This window comes from Sprattus sprattus, assembly GCF_963457725.1.
Source record: "Sprattus sprattus genome assembly, chromosome: 1".
NCBI lineage: Eukaryota > Metazoa > Chordata > Actinopteri > Clupeiformes > Clupeidae > Sprattus > Sprattus sprattus.
The window spans coordinates 49,408,205-49,432,617 of NC_137920.1; the positions used below are offsets into that span (position 1 = coordinate 49,408,205).

Genomic DNA, 24,413 nt, shown 5'->3' on the forward strand with positions numbered 1-24,413 from the left:
TCTCGCCTGTGTCGCTCACGCTCATTGGTGATAATGTAGCATATTATGGGACTAGTGGAAACGGGATTTGTGTTGAGGAGTTGCCATGGTAATGGGTTGACTTGTGTGCGGTTTCGGTTTCAAGATAAGTGTGGTTGTTCTAAGCAGAAGTTGGATACGCTTTATTAAACGGAGAGCAACCGTCTCATCCAAAGATATTCCTTCTCAATGTGAGTTCTTAAGAGAGCACTAAATCGGACGCTACAATAACATTGCAACAGTCTAATGACAGGGAAGAGCAGGCAGACTTGCACAGAGCAAGCACAAACAGAGCTAGCCATCAATATAACAGAGAAAATGTCGAAAGGTAAACGATCAAAAGTGTGGCTGTATTTCGCACAAAAAGATTCAAACAACGCGACGTGCAGCATATGCAACAACAAACCTAAACTCTTAAAGGGGCAGTAAACATTCACGAAACCAGTGGGTTTAAATAAATGCAAACTAAATCATATTTTGTTTTACTCTGAAGGCAAACATGCTCATATTTCTGCAAAAATAATTACTGAAGTGTGAAGTGTGTGTACAGAGTGTGTTATGTATTTATTTATATTTATTTAAGTGAACTGTAAACAGTTGTTATAAGTTAATTTATTGTTCATAATTTGAAGTTAAAAGGTTTGAAGCCAAGTGTTTTGTATTTATTTTTATTTATAGTATACCTTAAACAGTTAATATATTGTTAAATTTGAAGAAAACTATTTGCCATGGCAATAAATAAGCCTTTAATGTCTTTAATTTAAAAAAAAAAGTATCGGTTCTGGCACCGTTTAGGCACCGGTATCGTTTTAAAAGTATCGGTTATGTACCGGTATCGGAAAAAACCCAAACGATACCCATCCCTACTAACAGGCAGCTTCCTAAGCCGTTCACTGCGTCGAAATCATTTATATTCCGAACACTCAGATGTGCCGATACGTTTTGCAATCTGCAGCTCGTTTACTGTTAGTTGACGAGCCTACCGACGACACAAGTTCAGAGTTCACCTCTCATGTTAACCAAGACATAAACAAACATAATGTTATCAAAAACTTGCATCCCGAACTGACACTCCGTACAAATCTCTGTACACAAAATATGATTAGCTCTTTTCAGTGGTCTTGTTGTCACTGAAGGATGGCAGCTTTAAAAAGCAAGATATCTGCTGTTGTTTTATGGCTGATATGATGAGCACTTGTCAGTATTAGGGTTGTCACAAACACTTAACAAATGGCATTCATATTGGTATTAGCCTCCAGCAAGATATTAATGAAAATGACATGGTGACATCATAGCATTGATTATACAAGTATAGCGTTTTCTTTCTAGAGTTTAATTTTGACAATGAACTGGGCTACGTTTTTGCAGCCAAATTGAAAGCTAGATCAACCTCTTAATAAACGAGAATACATTCAATACAGCCATTCCATATGCCTTCGGCTAACTTATCTTTAAAAAAGGGCGTTCTGCAACAAGAAAACACGACCCGTAGCCTACTGATGGATTGCCTGATACTGATTGCCCCCGCTCGTCAACTGAAAAGTCTCTGGTAAAAAGTGCTCCTTCGTCGGGCTGGCAAAAGGCCCGCCTGGGTGTAGCCAGCTAGCTTAGCATAACTGCCATTCAGATCCAATGGTAATGCTACCTAGCTAGGTATGCTAACTGTCAGTATTCATCGCTAACTCCACCAAAATACTCATGTCACTGGCTTTAATTTGAGAATGGCATGTTAGTAGTTCATTTAATATCAGTACAGTTGATTAATTACTGCTGATATTTACATTTACGGTCTGTAGCCTGGTGGTCTACTGCCACAGAGGCACAAATGTGCATAACACTCCCTATGAATGGCTTCCCTGTCACCACAAGCCCCATGTTACATAGGCCTTGTTTGAGTGACTCACCGATCGGCGTAGACCACCTCTCTCGAAAGGCTCAGACATCGCCGGCTTACGAGCAGTGGTGGAATGTAACAAAGTATTTTTACTTCGTTACTGTACTTCGTTACATTTTTACGTATCTGTACTTTACTTAAGTAAAAATAATAGTGCATACTTTTTACTTTTACTTTGTTACATTTTGCAGCTATTATCTATACTTTTACCCCGCTACATTTCTACAATATGTGTCGTTATTCGTTACATTTTATGAACACAGTTTCGCCAAAATGCTGCCTACACAAAAATATGGATTGCGTTGCTTTAGGACGTTTCAGCCAATCAGGTGGCTCTACCAGCTCCAATGACGGCAGAGTGTGTATCTGGCAGCAGCACTACGGTAGCCTTGCCTGTTTTGCTTAAACATTCGACAAACAGCCTGACTAACAAACAACTTTTCAGCATGGATTCAGAGTCAGCCTCATCTGAGGACATGTTCAAGTTCAGAGGCCCCAAGAATAACTCGTGGAGGTTTCAGTGCGTTTCCTGTCTACCTCAAAAAAGGATTTGCATATCCATTAAAAATTTGCCTTCAAATTTGGAGAAACAGGTCGAGTTATGCGGAGTTCTTGCTATGCTAAGTTAATGTCTATGACTTTTGCATATCGTATACGGTTACTGACATGATTTTATACTGTTTTCTAGTAAAATACATGTTGACATACAGCAAAAGCATCAAAATAACACGATAGTACCTTGATTTTAGTACCTATTTTACGTAGTGGTAAGATAAAGCTGGTAGTTTAGCAATGTCAAGCTAACGTGAAGATTTGCCTTTTTTAGTGACTGGTTATTGCATGGCATGCAAACTTAATGCCTAGTCTTGGGTTACTCAATATGTTTTTTCCCCCCTTGTCTGCAATCAATAGAGCATAAAACTCTGAATTGACCAGTTTAACAACTCCATTTGTTTTTCATGTTTCATATTTAAATTTTTTACACGTTTAGAATTAAATAAAATATTAAAATATATAAAATTGTGTCTTTATTGGTTTGGCTTAATGGTATTAACTTTGCAAATAATCCCTGGTAGATAACTTGTCATCTGCAGAATTGTAAGATAGAGTGTGAACAGTATTACAGACAACAGGCCCAATAAGTACACCAACCTTTCCAATTAACAAATGTTGTTGCTTATAATTATTACTAGTAGTGACATCTGTAGAGGCATTTATTACCAGTTGCTATTTCTTTATCAAAATGGCACAGCCTAGACATTAAGAGACAACCCATTGCATGAGTACTTTTTACTTTTACTTTTAAAGTACATTTTAAAGTGAGTACTTTCTACTTTTTACTTAAGTAAGATTGTTGATGTAGTACTTTTACTTTTACTTTAATTTTTCTTGGTACTTGTACTTTTACTTAAGTACTAAACTTCAGTACTTCTTCCACCACTGCTTACGAGCTATAAATGGCTTAAACGCGATATAAGTGGGTTAAATTGACACATGTATCCGTGCCTAGTGAAAGAAAGAGAGAGAGAGAGTCTGTGAGAGATATAAAGAGAAAGGGAGAGAGAAAGAGAGACAGTGTGTGTGTTATATATATGTGTGTGTGTGTATTCATTTGTGTGTTTACACAGTGCATTCAGAAAGTATTCTCCCCTTCACCCCAGTGACCCCTTCACTTTTTGGTGGCCAAGCAGCGAAGCCACCTTATGTTTTTCTATGTATAATTGGTGGCCAAGCAGCGAAGCCACCTATTGTTTTTTTAATTTATTATTACACACATTGGAGTCTATGGCAGCCCCTAGAACCGCATGGTCAAAAGTTGTGAAATTTGGCACACTTGTTGGGACTTGTCCTCTCATCAATTTCACCAAGTTTCATGTCTCCCACTCAAACCCTGTAGCGCCACCAATGGGTCAAAGTTGAAGATGTGTTTATACATGTTACTTTTCAACAATATGCCGCATTTTCCAAAATGAGGTATCTTTGGATTCCCTGGATCAAGACGAGTTTAACGCACTATATGACATCATACCCAGTTATATAGATTCTCCGCTATAAGCGTTTTTTTGCTACTCCTCCTACAATTCTTGTTGAATATTCTTCAAAATTGCCACACATGATCTTCAGACCAAGCCTCACAAAAGTTTTCCCCTGGCGTTTTGATTTTCGCAACTGTTTGTTAGTTACAGTCAATCAAATTGATGTGGTCGAATTGATGTGGCTGCCATTTTGAATGAATGAATATAACGTTTTTGGTGAATATCAAATATTCACCAAATTTGGCACACTATTTGCTAAAGAAGGGACTGTCCTTAATGAGTGTGCCAAATTTCACAGCTTTCTAGCACAGTATTGCATTTGAAATTTAATATCCCATTGGTAAGGCTGCAGCATGAATTTTTCTTTACGGTGACAAATTGTCACAAAACTACATTTTTCCCTGGTTTGCAATGTTTGGAGGAGGAAACCGCCATCGCTGCTTGCAGCTATATTTATTATTATTATTACACACATGGGAGTCTATGGCAGCCCCTAGAACCGCATGGTCAAAAGTTGTGAAATTTGGCACACTTATTGGGACCAGTCCTCTCATCAATTTCACCAAGTTTCATGTCTCCCACTCAAACCTTCTAGCGCCACCAATGGGTCAAAGTTGAAGATGTGTTTATACATGTTACTTTTGAGCGATATGCCGCATTTTCCAAAATGAGGTATCTTTGGATTCCCTGGATCAAGACAGGTTTAAACGCACTCTATGACATCGTTAACAATTATATAGATTCTCAAGCTATTGTGAATGTTTAGGAAAAGTGTTTCTCTGCAACTCCTCCTACAATTCTTGTCGAATTTTCTTCAAAATTGCCACACATCATCTTCATACCAAGCCTCACAAAAGTTAACCCCTGGCCTTTTGATTTTCGCAACCGTTTGTTAGTTACAGTCATTCAAATTGATGTGGCCGAATTGATTTGGCTGCCATTTTGATGAATGAATATTACGTTTTTGGTGAATATCAAATAGTCACCAAATTTGGCACACTATTTGGTACCAGTCCCCTCATCATTTTCACCAAGTTTCATGTCTCCCATTTGAACCCTCTAGCGCCACCAATGGGTCAAAGTTGAAGATGTGTTTACACACGTTACTTTTGAGCCATTTGCTGCATTTCCCAAAATGAGGTATCATTGGATTCCCTGGATCAAGACGAGTTCAACACACTATCTCACATCATACCCAGTTATATAGATTCTCTGCTATTAAGCATGTTAAGGAAATGCGTTTTTTAGCTACTCCTCCTACAATTCTTGTCGAATCTTCTTCAAAATTGCCACACATCAGACCAAGTCTCACAAAAGGTATCCCCTGGCGATTTGACTTTCACAACCGTTTGGTAGTTACAGTCAATCAAATTGATGTGGCCGAGTTGATTTGGCTGCCATTTTGAATGAATGAATATTACGTTTTTGGTGAATATCACATCGTCACCAAATTTGGCACACTCTTTGGGACCAATCCTCTCATCAATTTCACCAAGTTTCATGTCTCCCTTTTGAACCCTCTAGCGCCACCAATTGGTCAAAGTTGAAGACTTACAACAGGACATTCGCAATGATTCCAATCGTCCCCAATTGGTCGCCGCCACAACGTTCGCTAGAGGACGTTACCAGAAGCAAGTCTACGTTTGGTCTTTCTGTGACGTTGGCATGAGTCTTAAATCGGACTTTTAGGGAACGTTACAATTTGGTCACTCAGCACACGTCCCCAGGACGTCCTTTAAAAACGTCCCTGTAACCTTTACCTGCAGGTCCTCTGCGTGACGTTCGCATGAGCCTTAAATCGGACTTTTAGGGAGCGTTATAATATGGTCACTCAGCACACGTCCCCAGGACGTCCTTTAAAAACGTCCCCGTTACCTTTACCTGCAGGTCCTCTGCGTGACGTTCGCATGAGCCTTAAATCGGACTTTTAGGGAACGTTCTGATTTGGTCTCTCAGCACACGTCCCCAGGACGTCCTTCAAAAACGTCCCCGTTACCTTCACCTGTGGTCCCCTGCGTGACGTTCGCATGAGCCTTAAATCTGACTTTTAGGGAACATTCTGATTTGGTCTCTAGGCACACGTCCCCAGGACGTCCTTCAAAAACGTCCCCGTAACCTTTACCTGTGGTCCTCTGCAGGACGTTCGCATTCGGTCCTTCCAAAATGTCCCCTTGATGGTCCTCTCTGAACCAGAGAACTAGAGTTTTCATTTGCCCAACATTTTATTGATAAGCCGGCCAAATATCTATTTCTGCTTCTAAATTAGCCTATTGAAGAAAACTGACGGCCTGCGTAGCTTATATAATAACATAATCAGGTAGTTTAGAATGCAACATGTTTATTTTCCTAAGTTTACAATGGGAAACAAAAACAATAATGTCTGATGCGCGTCAATAAGTGGCCTTTAATCGCAACCAGCTGTGGCGTTTAAATGAGCGCCGCAACATGGTCATTTCTCTGTTCAATGAGAGCAGAGATTCTAAAATTATTCGACCCTCTTGTGAATCCTTTGCGTCGCCTTTTCGCGGTGCTAACAGAACATTTTACTGTGACTATCAATTACCTCGCACCTTAGCCAAGAGAACTTGTCACTCCATAACGACATAAACGCCGACATTTCGGCTTTTTCTCTGGTGAAGCTGTTCGAACATCTAGGGCTTCAGGTATTCAGTGTTTGGAAAGTTCACTTTCTACATGAACTAGTTCAGTTCATTGTCCATAATTCAAAATTTTTAACTAAGTTCACAGCTCCAATTTTCAATACGCTGCGAGTGCGGGCTATAATTTTTCAAATCTCTGCCTGCAATACTGCTCTCGGCTCCTACGCAACTTCGGCGCGCTCACGCACGGGCATAGACAGTATAATGAAATGAAACGCGTTCAGACGCAACACTGCAGGTATTACAGGTTCATCCTCGTCAGACGGTTTACCCTAATCAGTTGTGCTTGGCCTCTGAAAAAAAGCTTTTAAGGCTAGTCTGCTTGGCCATGTTGGATCCTTCTCACTCAGTTCGCTCCTCGTTTGAAACCGAGGGTTTGCCCTTTATTTAAAATGCAGCATTTGCGTGTTGTTAAATAACTTTCTAACGGCAGATTCTCTAGCCTGTTCCTTTAAAACATAATAAGGGCAGTGCACGTTTGCTTTATAGGCCTAAATATTAGGATTGTTGTCAAATCCAGATTGTGTTTGCGAGACGGGATTTTTTAGAAATTCCAGTCAGACAATTTGACCGGTGAGCTCTACGTTCTGTTGCAGCATCTTTGAAGGCCTGTGTAAAGCTCAATGTTAAAGCTAGAGACTTGATAGACCTTCCTATGTATGCATTGTATTGGAATCATGCAGACATTAAATGAAGAGAAGAGAAGCATTCATATATATTTTATTTCATCATTATAGTTTGGCTAGTTATTCTGCCTCCCTGCCCGCACGTCCGTGACGTGCCATGGATGTTAATTAAAAAAGGAATCATTATGGAAAACCCTCAATGCGTAGTGACTGAGATCGCTACAAAACCCTCGGAAAAAATGACTACGTTTGTTGGCTGTCTCACACTGTGATAAACGTGTTAAAGTGACAAAATAATAATCAGACAGTGGTAGTACAGTAGGTAGAGAAGTTGTTTAGTAATAGGAAGGTTAACGGTTCAATTCCCATGCCTCGCAATCAAGTTTGTAAGCGCGCGTGAGTCTGTGTGTGTGTCTATGTATGTCATATGAAATGTGCTATATAAATAAACTTGAACTTGTGTGTGTGTGCGCCCTGTAAGCAAAATGACGGCTCCGTGATCAATTATTATTTTATTTTTTTCATTTAGCTCAGCCCACAGTGCCTGCTACGTCCGCGGTGCATCCTTGAATGACGTCCCCAGGACATCTAAAACACGTTTCCCAGAAGTCACCACAATGCCCTCAGGACGTTCTTGCAACTTTCTGCAGAAAGTCCCCAGGACCTATAGAAACACGTTTTCCAGACGTCACCGCAATGTCCTGGGGACGTTCTTGCAATGTCCTGCAGAACGTCCCCAGGACCTATAGAAACCGTTTCCCAATTGTCACCGCAACGTCCTCGGGACGGTCTTGGAACGTCGTGCAAAACGTCCTAGAGTTGTCAAGGGAACCATACACATTTACGTTTTTAGAACAGTAGTCCTTATATGACGGGTTATGTCAAAAGTGATCGATTATGGGACTAAAAGGTCTGATATTTGTGTCATTTCTGATGTATGTGTGCTTTGTTGTGTGGTGGGTATCTGGTAGGTTGTCATGGTCTGATATATGTCGGCTGTTGTGTGACAGGTCATAAATATAACCCAAGACTTTTACCCCTCTTCAGAGTCAGTGATGTTGTGAGAATGAGTTAGAATTAGTGTGCTATTTGGTTGTTAATTGTTTTTTATGTCAAGTCCTGATACATGGGCATCCTGTGCTGACGGTTAATGAATTAAAGACATCTCTCTACCCTCTCCCCAATGGGGCAGTTGAGCTTCCCAGAGACAGGGGTTTGTGGGATAACCGTTGGGGGTCTAGGGTGGTCGTGCCTGGCCTGGCCTGGTTGATAACAGACCTCTGCTGGAGCATGAAGTCGTAAAGGGCAGTTAAACACACACAGGCACATACAGAGATGCACACTGTATACTAATAGTTATGTTATAAACAATAAAACAGGGATATTGCGTGATATGTGACTGTATATTTTAGTTTAATCCAAAAACAGAGTGATGTTTTGAAGACACACACACACACACACACACACACACACACAGTGAGAGATGAGAAAGGTGTTAAATCCACATCGGCCACTGGACACTTCGATAGAACAACAAATTAAACAAAAAAAGTCATCCCAGTACTTGATGGTAGAAAATGGACATAACATTTTGAAAAAAGGTAAAGAAAATTCTGAACAAAAAGCCTTAAATTCTCAGTTGAGAAAACGACTTGGGAAGTTGAGAAAATTGATTGAATACAAAATTGAAATACCTCAAGAACAAAAAAATCATGTGGCGTAGATGGCGGGCACGATCAAATGCTGAAACCTAGCACAGCTAAATTAAGAGAAGCAATCTTGAAATGATTCAATTTATTGCTTTCTTCAGGCCCCTTTCCAGAAGAATGGAAAGGTGAGCCACGTCACACCAATTCATAAAAAAAGGTGACAAAGTAAAACCTGGCAACTATAGTGGCATCACACAAGGCCGCAATTTAGGGAAATATTTTTGTGGCATCCTGAACAACACAATTTGTCCAGAACAATAAGATCATAAATTCATCCCAGATAAGCTTTTTTTTTTTTTTGCAAAATAACAGACCAACTGATGATATAAACACAGCACATACACTCATAGAGGAACATGTACAAAACGTTAAAAAGGTAAAATATTTGGTTGTTTCATAGACTTTAGCAAAGCTTTCCACTCAGAATGGCGTGATGGACATATGTTGAAATGAATTCATAGTGGAACTGGAGACTAAATGTATGACATCATAAAGACTGGTATAAAAAACTATAAATTCTGTGTAGAAATTAACAACAGAATAACTGTCATTTTGACCAGACAAAAGGAGTTCAACAAGGCTGTTGAGTAAGTCCAACCTTACTCAACATATAGATCAATGAGAGATTGAAAGATCTGCTGCTCCAGGTCTTAAACTTCTAAATGAAGAAATTGAAGGCCTGCTTTTTGCTGACAATCTCCTCCTACCCTCCCCTAGTGTAGAGGCGCTTCAGGAAAGTCTGAATATTCTTAACTAATACAGTCTAACAAGGGCCCCTTCCAATTTGTCCAAGTCCAAAACCATGATATTCCAGAAAAGACACACCATACTTAATAGTGTTTATAGGATCACAACTGGCGAACAAAAACTTGAACAGGTGAAAAGATATTGTTATTTAGGATTAATGATTTCATCCACAGGGCATTTTGACGGTGTAATAAGATATTTTTCTGAAAAGGCAGGAACAACATACTATATGCTAAGGAACTCATCTCTAAAATATAACCATCCTATAAAACACTGCTTACAAATTTTAGATTCGGTACTGAAACCAATACTATGTTATGGGAGTGAAGTTTGAGCAGAGGGGGTTGACACCCCCGAGAGAGAGCCCTTAAACTGTCTATTCTAAAAACAGGGGCTCAACTAAAAACCGGTTTTAACTATTGCTTCAAAACTGAAACAGCTAAAAGAAAAGAATAAAGAAAATTACATCAACTATGGATTTTGCCTTTTCCCCACTGTCCATTACTTGTGTCTGCTATGTGTATATTTTATGGAATTTAACTTTACTTAATAATATTTACTTTATTATTATTATTTTATTTGTCCCCCAGCATTACTATCATAATTGTTGTTATTGCTTTAGTGCTTTGGTAATGTTGTATTGTACAGTCATACCAATAAAGATCATCAGGCTTTAGACTAAAAAGTAACAACTCAGACTTATTTGATGAGTTCAAGGGGAGTGGGGATGGGGGAGAGGGAGACTTACCAACTGGCTGCCCTCCAGGCTATGGGGGTGCGAGAAAACTCCCTGGAGTGACACAGGGAAGGACCTAGGGGTGGAATCCTTATCTGGTTTAAAGTTAAATATACACATTTTATAGAATTTGTTAGAGAAGGTGAAAATATGTATGGCTTAAGTCAAAAAAGATCTGATCTCCAATACACAAAACATATTCCAATGGACAATCTACAACCCACCAATTGAATCCCCCTTCTTTAAGGATCAAACCTTTACTGATCTAGAGGGAGTCATCACCCACTTCCAAACCCAGGGAAACATCGTAATTGTAGGTGATCTGAATACACACACAGCTGTAGAAGCACATACTACTACCACAAACGGAGACAAATACACGAATAACAAACCTAACCGTCTTACTCTTCCATTAAGGAATAACTATGATAAAATAACAAATACAAATGGGGAAGAACTACTGCAGATCTGTTGGTCCCACTGTCTGTACATAGACAATGGTCGACTAAGAGGGGACTCCGTTGGCCGCTACACCTACAACTCCTCTCACGGCACTAGCACAGCAGATTTTGCAATAGCATATTTGGACCCAATCTCTCTCGGAGCATTCACAGTAAAGCAACAAACCCCCTTTTTCAGACCATAACCAGATCAGAATATACCTAAAAAGACTCCACTCAAACCAACCATGTCCCCAACACCCAGTAATTTCTATAACATAGCAACTCAATAAAGATGGGGGTAAAGCAGAATACCTGAATATCAGTAAGCAATGAGCAGCCATGAAATTCAAGAACATTTAAATGTATTCATGCCCCCCATTCATATCTCAGCAGTAAAAAAGGACTAAACATAGTCACAATGCACATCTTGTGGTGCAAGAATCAAACTCACCTTTCAAAAAAAAAAAAAATGCCAGAAAAATATTCTGAGTCCGTTTTTCCTGATGTTTTTTACATTTTAAGACCAGCATCCAACCAAAAACAAAAAACATCTTAGATTACAGTCATTAAGGACTACCAAAAACCCCTTAGATTACGAAATTACAGAAAAGAATTAGGCCAAAAACTGAAAAGCTAAAAATGTAGAAAAGCCTGTGCCCCTGACGGCATCCTAAATGAGATGCTTAAACATGCAGGCTATAAATTCAAAGCAGACATTCTAAAACTTGTAGTGCTTAGAAACAGCTTCTTACCTGAAGTATGGAAAGAAGGACTGATAACCCCCACATTTAAAAATGGAGACAAGACAGATCCGCACAATTACAGGGGGATCGGTATAAATTCATGTGTAGGAAAAGTCTTATGTAGCACCCTAAAGTCACGAAGCACAGAACAACAACACAAAATGTTGAACATCACATCATAGCTTCACATTAAACACACTAATTGACAATTAAGTACACATAAATGATGCAAAGATTTAGGCCTGATTTGTGGATTGTCAAAAAGCCTTTGAATCAGGCTAGCACAAGGCGTTTACCTAAAATTACTTGAAAGTGGTGTCGGAGGGAAAACATACGATCTGATAAATTCAATGTATGCTAACGGGGAATGGTCAATTAAAGTTGGAACAAAGAAAACAGAATCTTCCTTTCAGAGACGTGTAGCAAGACAAGGCTGTAAACTTGCACCTGGTCTCTCACTAAATGACTCAGAAATTACATTTCTTCTCTTTGCAGACCACTTGGTTTTGCTGTCCCCATTAGCAGAGGGACTACATCAGAACCTGAATCTCATGGCAGACTTGGGCCTTGACAATTAACCCCCCAAAAATAAAAATAAAAATACTAACTTTTCAGAAAATCCAGAGGTCAGGGCAAGAAATACACCATTTGCACACACAAACACACACACACACACACACACACACACACACACACACAGACCCAACTGAACACAACAAAACTATTAAAATGGAAGGGGCAGAGTCTGCAGATGCCTCGGCAGGTGTTGGAATGATTATTGTAAGTGTGGAAGTGGTCCATGATCTTGATAACATTGCAAATGTACTCGGCATTTGTTTTGCCTCATGTACTCACTGGTCTTGAGCAATCCCACAAACCTGAAGTAGACATTTGAGATTTTTCTAAAACTTATGATGGAACTAGATGGCAACACACTCGCAACAAAGGCCCAAGTGCTAAAGAACAAACCATATGAAGGAACATTTTAGACAACTGTTGTGCTCCTGTGCAGCACACAGGGAACTCTGAGGACCGATTCCAGCCCAAATCATCTGGCAAAAAAATGATTTTTGTATCTACAAGTTGAACTGTTAGCGAAGACTAGATCAGATGTACTAAATGTCTAACATAGTTTAAAATGTTAACAATAGGAAGAGAGAATAACATAAACCCGAAAACTCGAAAGTTTTAATGTATGTCAGTGGCAGAATAGACGGTTGACAGAGTGAGATGGAGAGCTGAATATTGAGACTTGTAGCAAGGAGGATGAGAGACATTTTGGTCACAGAACCATAAATACAATTCTTAGACTACTTTTTCCTTTGTGTATTCATTTTAGAAAACTCTATGCACTGATTTTTGTTCCCCCTTTAATGCTGAAGTGGCAGGGAGGAAACAATTATTTTCTAGTATTTTAGCTTCACATTTGTTCACCCTTTTCAGGTAGATGGGGTCATCTAAAAGAAGAATCTGTATGGTTTGTACAGTGTTCAGTAATTGTAAGGCCCAAAATATCCCAATCAGACATAGAACCAATCACAATATATGGCATCAAACTTGAAGGTCCTCTGATGTACAAAAGGATTCGAAAATGGGGACAACAACTAGTCGAAACCTCGGTATACAGGAGTCATTTTAAGGTATTACTCAAAGTACAATGGAGTTCCCATAACAATCCATGCAGGGCTGAATAACACCAATACCCATGATCAAATAAAATTAAAAATGATCCATCAAAATCTGGAAACATATACAAGTGACCCCAACTCTTATTGTTTTAAAACCCTTGGTAGTCAAGAGATGTGCACAAACAGCCCCATCAGCCATTTATTAAGACTACTTATTAAGGGATTGCTCAAGACCAGTGAGTACATGAGGCAAAACAAATGCCGAGTACATTTGCAATGTTATCAAGATCATGGACCACTTCCACACTTACAATAATCATTCCAACACCTGCCGAGGCATCTGCAGACTCTGCCCCTTCCATTTTAATAGTTTTGTTGTGTTCAGTTGGGTCTGTGTGTGTGTGTGTGTGTGTGTGTGTGTGTGTGTGTTTGTGTGTGCAAATGGTGTATTTCTTGCCCTGACCTCTGGATTTTCTGAAAAGTTAGTATTTTTATTTTTATTTTTGGGGGGTTAATGGTCAAGGCCCAAGTCTGCCATGAGATTCAGGTTCTGATGTAGTCCCTCTGCTAATGGGGACAGCAAAACCAAGTGGTCTGCAAAGAGAAGAAATGTAATTTCTGAGTCATTTAGTGAGAGACCAGGTGCAAGTTTACAGCCTTGTCTTGCTACACGTCTCTGAAAGGAAGATTCTGTTTTCTTTGTTCCAACTTTAATTGACCATTCCCCGTTAGCATACATTGAATTTATCAGATCGTATGTTTTCCCTCCGACACCACTTTCAAGTAATTTTAGGTAAACGCCTTGTGCTAGCCTGATTCAAAGGCTTTTTGACAATCCACAAATCAGGCCTAAATCTTTGCATCATTTATGTGTACTTAATTGTCAATTAGTGTGTTTAATGTGAAGCTATGATGTGATGTTCAACATTTTGTGTTGTTGTTCTGTGCTTCGTGACTTTAGGGTGCTACATAAGACTTTTCCTACACATGAATTTATACCGATCCCCCTGTAATTGTGCGGATCTGTCTTGTCTCCATTTTTAAATGTGGGGGTTATCAGTCCTTCTTTCCATACTTCAGGTAAGAAGCTGTTTCTAAGCACTACAAGTTTTAGAATGTCTGCTTTGAATTTATAGCCTGCATGTTTAAGCATCTCATTTAGGATGCCGTCAGGGGCACAGGCTTTTCTACATTTTTAGCTTTTCAGTTTTTGGCCTAATTCTTTTCTGTAATTTCGTAATCTAAGGGGTTTTTGGTAGTCCTTAATGACTGTAATCTAAGATGTTTTTTGTTTTTGGTTGGATGCTGGTCTTAAAATGTAAAAAACATCAGGAAAAACGGACTCAGAATATTTTTCTGGCATTTTTTTTTTTTTTGAAAGGTGAGTTTGATTCTTGCACCACAAGATGTGCATTGTGACTATGTTTAGTCCTTTTTTACTGCTGAGATATGAATGGGGGGCATGAATACATTTAAATGTTCTTGAATTTCATGGCTGCTCATTGCTTACTGATATTCAGGTATTCTGCTTTACCCCCATCTTTATTGAGTTGCTATGTTATAGAAATTACTGGGTGTTGGGGACATGGTTGGTTTGAGTGGAGTCTTTTTAGGTATATTCTGATCTGGTTATGGTCTGAAAAAGGGGGTTTGTTGCTTTACTGTGAATGCTCCGAGAGAGATTGGGTCCAAATATGCTATTGCAAAATCTGCTGTGCTAGTGCCGTGAGAGGAGTTGTAGGTGTAGCGGCCAACGGAGTCCCCTCTTAGTCGACCATTGTCTATGTACAGACAGTGGGACCAACAGATCTGCAGTAGTTCTTCCCCATTTGTATTTGTTATTTTATCATAGTTATTCCTTAATGGAAGAGTAAGACGGTTAGGTTTGTTATTCGTGTATTTGTCTCCGTTTGTGGTAGTAGTATGTGCTTCTACAGCTGTGTGTGTATTCAGATCACCTACAATTACGATGTTTCCCTGGGTTTGGAAGTGGGTGATGACTCCCTCTAGATCAGTAAAGGTTTGATCCTTAAAGAAGGGGGATTCAATTGGTGGGTTGTAGATTGTCCATTGGAATATGTTTTGTGTATTGGAGATCAGATCTTTTTTGACTTAAGCCATACATATTTTCACCTTCTCTAACAAATTCTATAAAATGTGTATATTTAACTTTAAACCAGATAAGGATTCCACCCCTAGGTCCTTCCCTGTGTCACTCCAGGGAGTTTTCTCGCACCCCCATAGCCTGGAGGGCAGCCAGTTGGTAAGTCTCCCTCTCCCCCATCCCCACTCCCCTTGAACTCATCAAATAAGTCTGAGTTGTTACTTTTTAGTCTAAAGCCTGATGATCTTTATTGGTATGACTGTACAATACAACATTACCAAAGCACTAAAGCAATAACAACAATTATGATAGTAATGCTGGGGGACAAATAAAATAATAATAATAAAGTAAATATTATTAAGTAAAGTTAAATTCCATAAAATATACACATAGCAGACACAAGTAATGGACAGTGGGGAAAAGGCAAAATCCATAGTTGATGTAATTTTCTTTATTCTTTTCTTTTAGCTGTTTCAGTTTTGAAGCAATAGTTAAAACCGGTTTTTAGTTGAGCCCCTGTTTTTAGAATAGACAGTTTAAGGGCTCTCTCTCGGGGGTGTCAACCCCCTCTGCTCAAACTTCACTCCCATAACATAGTATTGGTTTCAGTACCGAATCTAAAATTTGTAAGCAGTGTTTTATAGGATGGTTATATTTTAGAGATGAGTTCCTTAGCATATAGTATGTTGTTCCTGCCTTTTCAGAAAAATATCTTATTACACCGTCAAAATGCCCTGTGGATGAAATCATTAATCCTAAATAACAATATCTTTTCACCTGTTCAAGTTTTTGTTCGCCAGTTGTGATCCTATAAACACTATTAAGTATGGTGTGTCTTTTCTGGAATATCATGGTTTTGGACTTGGACAAATTGGAAGGGGCCCTTGTTAGACTGTATTAGTTAAGAATATTCAGACTTTCCTGAAGCGCCTCTACACTAGGGGAGGGTAGGAGGAGATTGTCAGCAAAAAGCAGGCCTTCAATTTCTTCATTTAGAAGTTTAAGACCTGGAGCAGCAGATCTTTCAATCTCTGTAGCCAAATCATTGATCTATATGTTGAGTAAGGTTGGACTTACTCAACAGCCTTGTTGAACTCCTTTTGTCTGGTCAAAATGACAGTTATTCTGTTGTTAATTTCTACACAGAATTTATAGTTTTTTATACCAGTCTTTATGATGTCATACATTTAGTCTCCAGTTCCACTATGAATTCATTTCAACATATGTCCATCACGCCATTCTGAGTGGAAAGCTTTGCTAAAGTCTATGAAACAACCAAATATTTTACCTTTTTAACGTTTTGTACATGTTCCTCTATGAGTGTATGTGCTGTGTTTATATCATCAGTTGGTCTGTTATTTTGCAAAAAAAAAAAAAAGCTTATCTGGGATGAATTTATGATCTTATTGTTCTGGACAAATTGTGTTGTTCAGGATGCCACAAAAATATTTCCCTAAATTGCGGCCTTGTGTGATGCCACTATAGTTGCCAGGTTTTACTTTGTCACCTTTTTTTATGAATTGGTGTGACGTGGCTCACCTTTCCATTCTTCTGGAAAGGGGCCTGAAGAAAGCAATAAATTGAATCATTTCAAGATTGCTTCTCTTAATTTAGCTGTGCTAGGTTTCAGCATTTGATCGTGCCCGCCATCTACGCCACATGATTTTTTTGTTCTTGAGGTATTTCAATTTTGTATTCAATCAATTTTCTCAACTTCCCAAGTCGTTTTCTCAACTGAGAATTTAAGGCTTTTTGTTCAGAATTTTCTTTACCTTTTTTCAAAATGTTATGTCCATTTTCTACCATCAAGTACTGGGATGACTTTTTTTGTTTAATTTGTTGTTCTATCGAAGTGTCCAGTGGCCGATGTGGATTTAACACCTTTCTCATCTCTCACTGTGTGTGTGTGTGTGTGTGTGTGTGTGTGTGTCTTCAAAACATCACTCTGTTTTTGGATTAAACTAAAATATACAGTCACATATCACGCAATATCCCTGTTTTATTGTTTATAACATAACTATTAGTATACAGTGTGCATCTCTGTATGTGCCTGTGTGTGTTTAACTGCCCTTTACGACTTCATGCTCCAGCAGAGGTCTGTTATCAACCAGGCCAGGCCAGGCACGACCACCCTAGACCCCCAACGGTTATCCCACAAACCCCTGTCTCTGGGAAGCTCAACTGCCCCATTGGGGAGAGGGTAGAGAGATGTCTTTAATTCATTAACCGTCAGCACAGGATGCCCATGTATCAGGACTTGACATAAAAAACAATTAACAACCAAATAGCACACTAATTCTAACTCATTCTCACAACATCACTGACTCTGAAGAGGGGTAAAAGTCTTGGGTTATATTTATGACCTGTCACACAACAGCCGACATATATCAGACCATGACAACCTACCAGATACCCACCACACTACAAAGCACACATACATCAGAAATGACACAAATATCAGACCTTTTAGTCCCATAATCGATCACTTTTGACATAACCCGTCATATAAGGACTACTTAGAACGTTCAGAGAGACCATTACAGGACGTCGAGGGGACGTCATTTTGCTTACAGGGTATGCCCCATTTTCCAAAATGAGATATCCTTGGATTCTCTGGCTAGAGACGAAGTCAACGCACTCTATGACATAATGCCCAGTTATATAGATTTTCTGCTAGTTTAAATGTTAAGGAAAACCATTTTTTCGCGAGTCCTCCTACAATTCTTGTCGAATCTTCTTCAAAATTGCCACACATCATCTTCAGACCAAGCCTCACAAAAGTTATCCCCTGGCGTTTTGATTTTCGCGACCGTTTGTTAGTTACAGTCTGTCAAATTGTTGTGGCCGAATTTATGTGGCTGCCATTTTGAATTAATGAATATAACATTTTTGGTGAATATCAAATATTCATCAAATTTGGCAAAGATTATCTTCAGACCACAATCACCTCGACTTGTCAAAATAGGACTGAATTACAGCTGTTTAAACTGTTTAAACTTGGTCCAAATTTGACAACCATTGCCACAGTAAAAAAACGCTTCTATTTTGACACAGTAACTGAACTCTGTGATTTCCAACACCGACAATAGCTCACTAGGTAAGTGAGTTGGTGATTGGTGTCCTGTCGTTGGCATCGTCATCGGTTCGAATCCAGCCTCTGCTGAGTAAATCAAAAGCCTCTTCTGAGTGAATCGAAGGCTTCTACTGGGTCATCTGACCAGCTTGGCCACCACATCGCTGCTTGCAGCTATATTTTAATATTGTGTTTGTTGTTTTGTCCATTTTTTAAAACTAATTTTCATCATCAGTCTGCACCTAATACCCCATAATAATAAAGCCAAAACAGAATTTGGGATTTTTTTTTTGAGAATTTATTGAAAAGGAAAAACTGAAATTTTACATTTAGTTGAAGCACCTTTGGCTGCAAATGAGTCTTGAGTATTCTTGGGTATTTACTCGACAAACTTTGCACACTTGGATTTGAGGATTTTCTGCCATTCTTCTTTGCAGATCCCCTCAAACTCTGTCAGGTTGGATGGTGACTGTCAGTGGACAGCCATTTTCAGGTCTCTCTTGAGCTATTCAATTGGGTTCAAGTTAGGGCTCTGGCTGGGCCACTCATTCACCCGGCTGTCCCTAAGCCACATCTGCGTTGTCTTGGCTGTGTGCTCAGGGTTATTTTCCTGTATGTCCAAGGCTGAATGAGAACAACTGTGCCTTTTGACTGTATTTCCCATTAGTTTAGATTTGTGTGTCTTAGCCTGGGTACAGCCTGCAGAACTTCGAGGCTTCCCAGGTCAGGTCAGCATGTCCCATATTTGATCAGTCCATAACTTTTGATCTGCGGCACCACAAGGTAACACACATACAGCCGCGGAAAAAATTAAGAGACCACTTCAAAATTATCAGTTTCTCTGGTTTTACTATTTAGTTGTATGTGTTAAAGTAAAATGTACATTTTTGTTTTATTCTATAACCTACTGGCAACATTCCTACCATATTTCAAATAAAAATATTGTCATTTAGATCATTTATTTGCAGAAAAATGACAATTGGTCAAAATAGCAAAAAAGATGCAGTGTCTTCAGATCTCGAATAATGCAAAGAAAACAAGCTCATATTCATTTTTAAACTACACAATACTAATGCTTTAACTTAGGAAGAGTTCAGAAATCAATATTTGGTGGAATAACCTTGATTTAAAATCACAACTTTCATGTGTCTTGGCATGCTCTCCACCAGTCTTTCACATTGCCGTTGGGTGACTTTATGCTACTCCTGGCGCAAGAATTCAAGCAGCTCGGCTTCTTTTCATGGCTTGTGACCATCCATCTTCCTCTTGATCACATTTCAGAGGTTTTTTATGGGATTCAGGTCTCGAAATTGGGCTGGCCATGACAGGGTCCTGATCTGGTGGTACTCCATCCACACCTTTACTGGCCTGGCTGTGTGGCATGGAGCATTGCCCTGCTGGAAAAAACACTTCTCAGAGTTGGGGAACATTGTCAGAGCAAAAGGAAGCAAGTTTTTCTTCCGGGACAACGTTGTACTTTGCCTGGCTGAGGTTTGTAAAAGACCATAAGGATTGAACCAAAGCGGACTGGAGGGTCTTCTAGTTCGTCTTCTCTGATGAGTCCAATTTTCAGCTTTGCCCAACATGGTCGTCTGATGGTTAGACGGAGACCTGGAGAGGCCTACAAGCCACAGAGTCTTGCACCTACTGTGAAATTGGACTCATCAGAGAAGACGAACTTAGAAGAACCTCAGTCCGCTTTTTTCAATCCTTATGGTCTTTTACAAACCTCAGCCAGGCAAAGTACAACGGCAAGGGAATCCTGGAGAATCTCCTAATATGGTCATATCGACACTGATTATTTATGCATCATTTAAATTAGTTTGATCTCTAAAATCCAGTTTGTTTTTAAGTGTCTATGTACTCGCCAGTTCTTCTGTGAAGCAGGCATTCTTTCAATCCCAGCAGGACTGTCTAAAAAGACAAACAATGGCATAAAAATTCTTTACACACCACAAAGCCTTTCTCATTACTTTGACTTAAGAAACATAATCTTTCTGTTCCAGACTAAATTTCGGAGTGCCGTTCCCCTAAGCCCTGTGGCGTAGTTCTACCAAACTAGGCCAGTACTTTCAGCAGGTTCAGGGCTGGATTTCCAGACATTTAGTTTGGATGCCTCAGTGTTTTGACTTTTCAAGACCTTAAGATGATGATAATGAGCGTCAACAGGTGGCTGGCTTGAACCTTAGCTCTTCTCCTATCGTTGCAAACCCATTTCCCATTTGGTAGCACTCTGTATTTTTGACCTTTTTGACAGTTGTGGTGGACTTAAAGACCAATACTGGCAGGAATGGGAACACAAAACCACAGAGTTCAAAGAGTTGGACAGTCAGCTGATGGGTAATTGAGGGATGTACAGCCTGAACATCAGCACAAGATGGATGGTTTAGGACTAAAACAAGGAGAGGTATTAAAGACAATAGCCATCAGCACCACAGTATTTTTATCTCTTAGGTCATTCTGTCCATCTTATGTGTTGTTTATTGTTGTTAATGTTTATGATTTTAGCATCGCCTCTTACGTGTACATGATATTGTGTTGTGCTGATTCTCATTGGATATGACTGAAGATCTCATGTTCCCTAACTTTATGAATGGTTCTGGAAGGCGCTTTTAACTCTTTTCTAAAGTCTTTAAGGTCACCATGAGTCACAAACAAATTTAAGAAAGGAGTTTTGTTAAGAGCAGGGGACAGTGATGAGGTACTGACGTGTCCACCAGGGTCTGTCTGTTTCTCCCAGGTCACACTACTGTCTCCAGAGACTGAGATGGACATTAAGCTTGGTCTCTGCATTTTTATTTGACCTGAACAGAAGACATATTGTTCCAGTGTCCCAACAGTTATCATCAATTTAAAATAAGAAACCAACGTTGTCCTAAGAAAAGATGAATGTTCCCATAACCGTCATTTTTTATTATCAGCTTGCCAACTATAATTGCGTGTAAGGGAATCTGTCTCACTCACAATCACTTGATTGTTGTTCTGATTAGGCAATAAAAGTGTACTCCATCCATAATTTCTTCCACTGGTCATATGATTGCAGATAAAGCTGCCATCTTAGTAGGGAAGCCGGTCAGTTTTACAGTGGCTCAGTGTTGAATTAGATTTCATGCTACTTTCATTTTAATATGAGTTTTTTTGAGTTTTTATAAATAAATGGAATTTGGTTTATTCTTGTATGGAAGAGGCAGCCAGAAGGACCTTATTTACTTCACTAAATGACTTTCATTTCATGTGACCTATGGTATATTGAGTCTTAATGAATGCTGTCTGTTGTTTAAACCAGACAATTTATTTTTTATTAGTAATTAATAAATTAAGTCAGTCTGTCATGATGAATCAGTATCTACACACACACACACACACACACACACACACACACATACACGCTGTGTAATTATGTCAAGGTTCTGGAGTTTAGAACACCTTTCGTCACCGTGTGCTGGTATTGCTGAAAGTATCTTTGGTAAAAGTAAACACTCACAACTGTTTCCGAAGTAGCCGATGCGAGGATGTCGAACCAATGGTGCATTTGTCAGGCTGCTTTTAAACTCAGACCCTAGGTCTCTGTGTCTTGCAAAGGACTCGTGAGGCTTATAGCCTAATGATTGCTTTAACGTCAATGGACCTATGAAATATCACTGGGACATGTTAGTCATCGTACTGATTGGGCCAGATAATGTCACTCGTTTCCATGAATGACTGCTTTTAAGATCAATTATTGTACTATCAGACAGCCTTGAAGGACAAGGTATCCTCTCACATGGATTGGAAGGGAGACGGCAAAGGGGTTTAGTCTAACATGAATACAGGCACAGAGCATATTGCTCTATAACTAACTTTCCTAACCAAGTTTTTTTTTATACTAACTATTTGTTGTGTTGATTATGTTTATATAAGTAAATGTATATGTATTTTGAATGAGAGCTTCAATGTAGTCACATTCAATCAATGTTTCTCTGTTTTAGCGAGAAATAACCTCTAGGACAAGCAAGATAGTATATGCAAGACAGTATATTATTAGATTGTATATGACTACGGAGAATTATAATTATTATTATATTTGCTATCCAATCCCCTCTTTGGAGATGGTAACGGTTCAGTTGAGAAACAGTTCTAAAATGAATTTCAGAACCAGATATTCTACATTATGCCAACAATCAAATCATACAGCAAAGATGGCACAGGATGTATCCCTTTGATTGTGATTGGGAATGTTGTTGTAGTAATAAAAAACACAGATTTCCCCTTCAAAGCCATGGTTATTAGCAAAACCTTTTATTATCTATTATGGGGGTTTCAACTTGGCACAGGATGTGACTGTGCTTCTAAACTACAGCGACACTGGACTTACAGCAGTCAGATCATTTCGAATGCTGCTTCACTTAATGATACCATGTCACCATAACACTAAAAGGGAAATAGCAGAAATAACCTGCCCAATGAAACACAAAACATTGCAGGAAAAAAACTATGATTTATTTTATTATTCACGTCCTGTTGTGCTTCAAATGCCAAAGGTCTTTGAAGGGAGATTTCAGTTTTTTAAGAGAAAGCCTTAAGCTGCCTTAAAACTCTCTGCAAAGACAGGAACCATAAAAGGATTTCATCAGATAAAATAACCTGGAACACACTTCCAAGATTCCGGAGTTTCACTTTTGTATTACATAGCTTTAATCATTAGTCATTTTTGTAGATTTCCATTCAGATCTATAGCTGAGGTAGAATCATTTATTGACATTCTGATTTATTGGCTGGTAGTCTTCAAATTAGAATTTATAATCTCAAACTGTGTTGATAATTCGAAGTAGTGATATGTCTGAGATGTCTGTAGTACAGATTCATTTGATTCTGGTGGATGTGTGTCCACTTGTAGGAAACATCTTTGTGGTGAGCCTGTCAGTGGCAGACCTGGTGGTGGCGCTGTATCCCTACCCTCTGGCACTGCTGGCTATCTTCCACAAAGGCTGGACCATGGGCTCGCTGCACTGCCAGCTGAGCGGCTTTGTCATGGGCCTGAGCGTCATAGGCTCGGTCTTCAACATCATGGCCATCGCGCTAAACCGCTACTGCTACATCTGCCATGGCCTGCACTACGACCGCCTCTACACCAGCCGCAAAACCTGCCTGTACCTGCTGCTCACCTGGGTGCTCACCTGCCTGGCTACCGTGCCCAACTTCCTGGTGGGCTCGCTGAGGTACGACCCGCGCATCTACTCCTGCACCTTTACGCAGACGGCAAGCTCGTCCTACACCGTCTGCGTGGTGGTGGTGCACTTCCTGGTGCCACTGGCCGTGGTGTCCTACTGCTACCTGCGAATCTGGATGCTGGTCATCAGGGTGAAGAGCCGCGTGCAGCCGCAAGACTCACGGCGGAGCCGCCCCAGCGACCTGCGCAACTTCCTCACCATGTTTGTGGTCTTCGTGCTGTTCGCCGTCTGCTGGGCGCCCCTGAACCTCATCGGCCTGGCTGTGGCCATCGACCCCGTCCGGGTTGCCCCCAAAGTTCCAGAGTGGCTGTTCGTCACCAGCTATTTCATGGCATACTTCAACAGCTGCCTGAACGCAGTGGTGTACGGGCTGCTGAACCAGAACTTCCGACGGGAGTATAAGCAGATGCTGCTGGCGCTGTGCGCCCCGCGCACGTTGTTCATGGACAGCTCAAAGTGCCCCACTGACTTCAAGAGCAGGCAATCACCTGCGGTAACCAACAACCATATGGAGGAGGCCCAGCTGTGATTGGTTAGGGGTCAGGGGTCACCACTGAAGGACTTTTATCCTGTTTTTATAGTGTTGTCACTGGTTTTTCGTGTACCATTGTTGAATAGTATGCTTGTGTGTGTGAGTGTGTGTGTGTGTGTGTGTGTGTGTGTGTGTGTCCTTGAACTGACAAATCAACCAAATTATCACACATACACACTCACACTTTGTTAAATAATGTAGCATAGGTGTCTATCTGCTATATAGAATTTGTATTTCATGCCACCTTTAACCTT

At 39.8% G+C, this 24,413-nt stretch overlaps 1 protein-coding gene across 1 annotated transcript in view; it reads left to right on the plus strand.

Annotated features, from left to right (window-relative positions):
- The window catches only part of mtnr1c (melatonin receptor 1C), a gene marked incomplete at both ends in the record, with an annotated part of 78,020 nt that extends 53,864 nt beyond the window's left edge, over positions 1–24,156 (plus strand). The window contains one exon of the mRNA XM_080834707.1: positions 23,294–24,156. Coding sequence (XP_080690833.1) covers positions 23,294–24,156 — 863 coding nt within the window. The remainder of the gene's footprint in view (positions 1–23,293) is intronic.
- Positions 24,157–24,413: the final 257 nt, after the last annotated feature.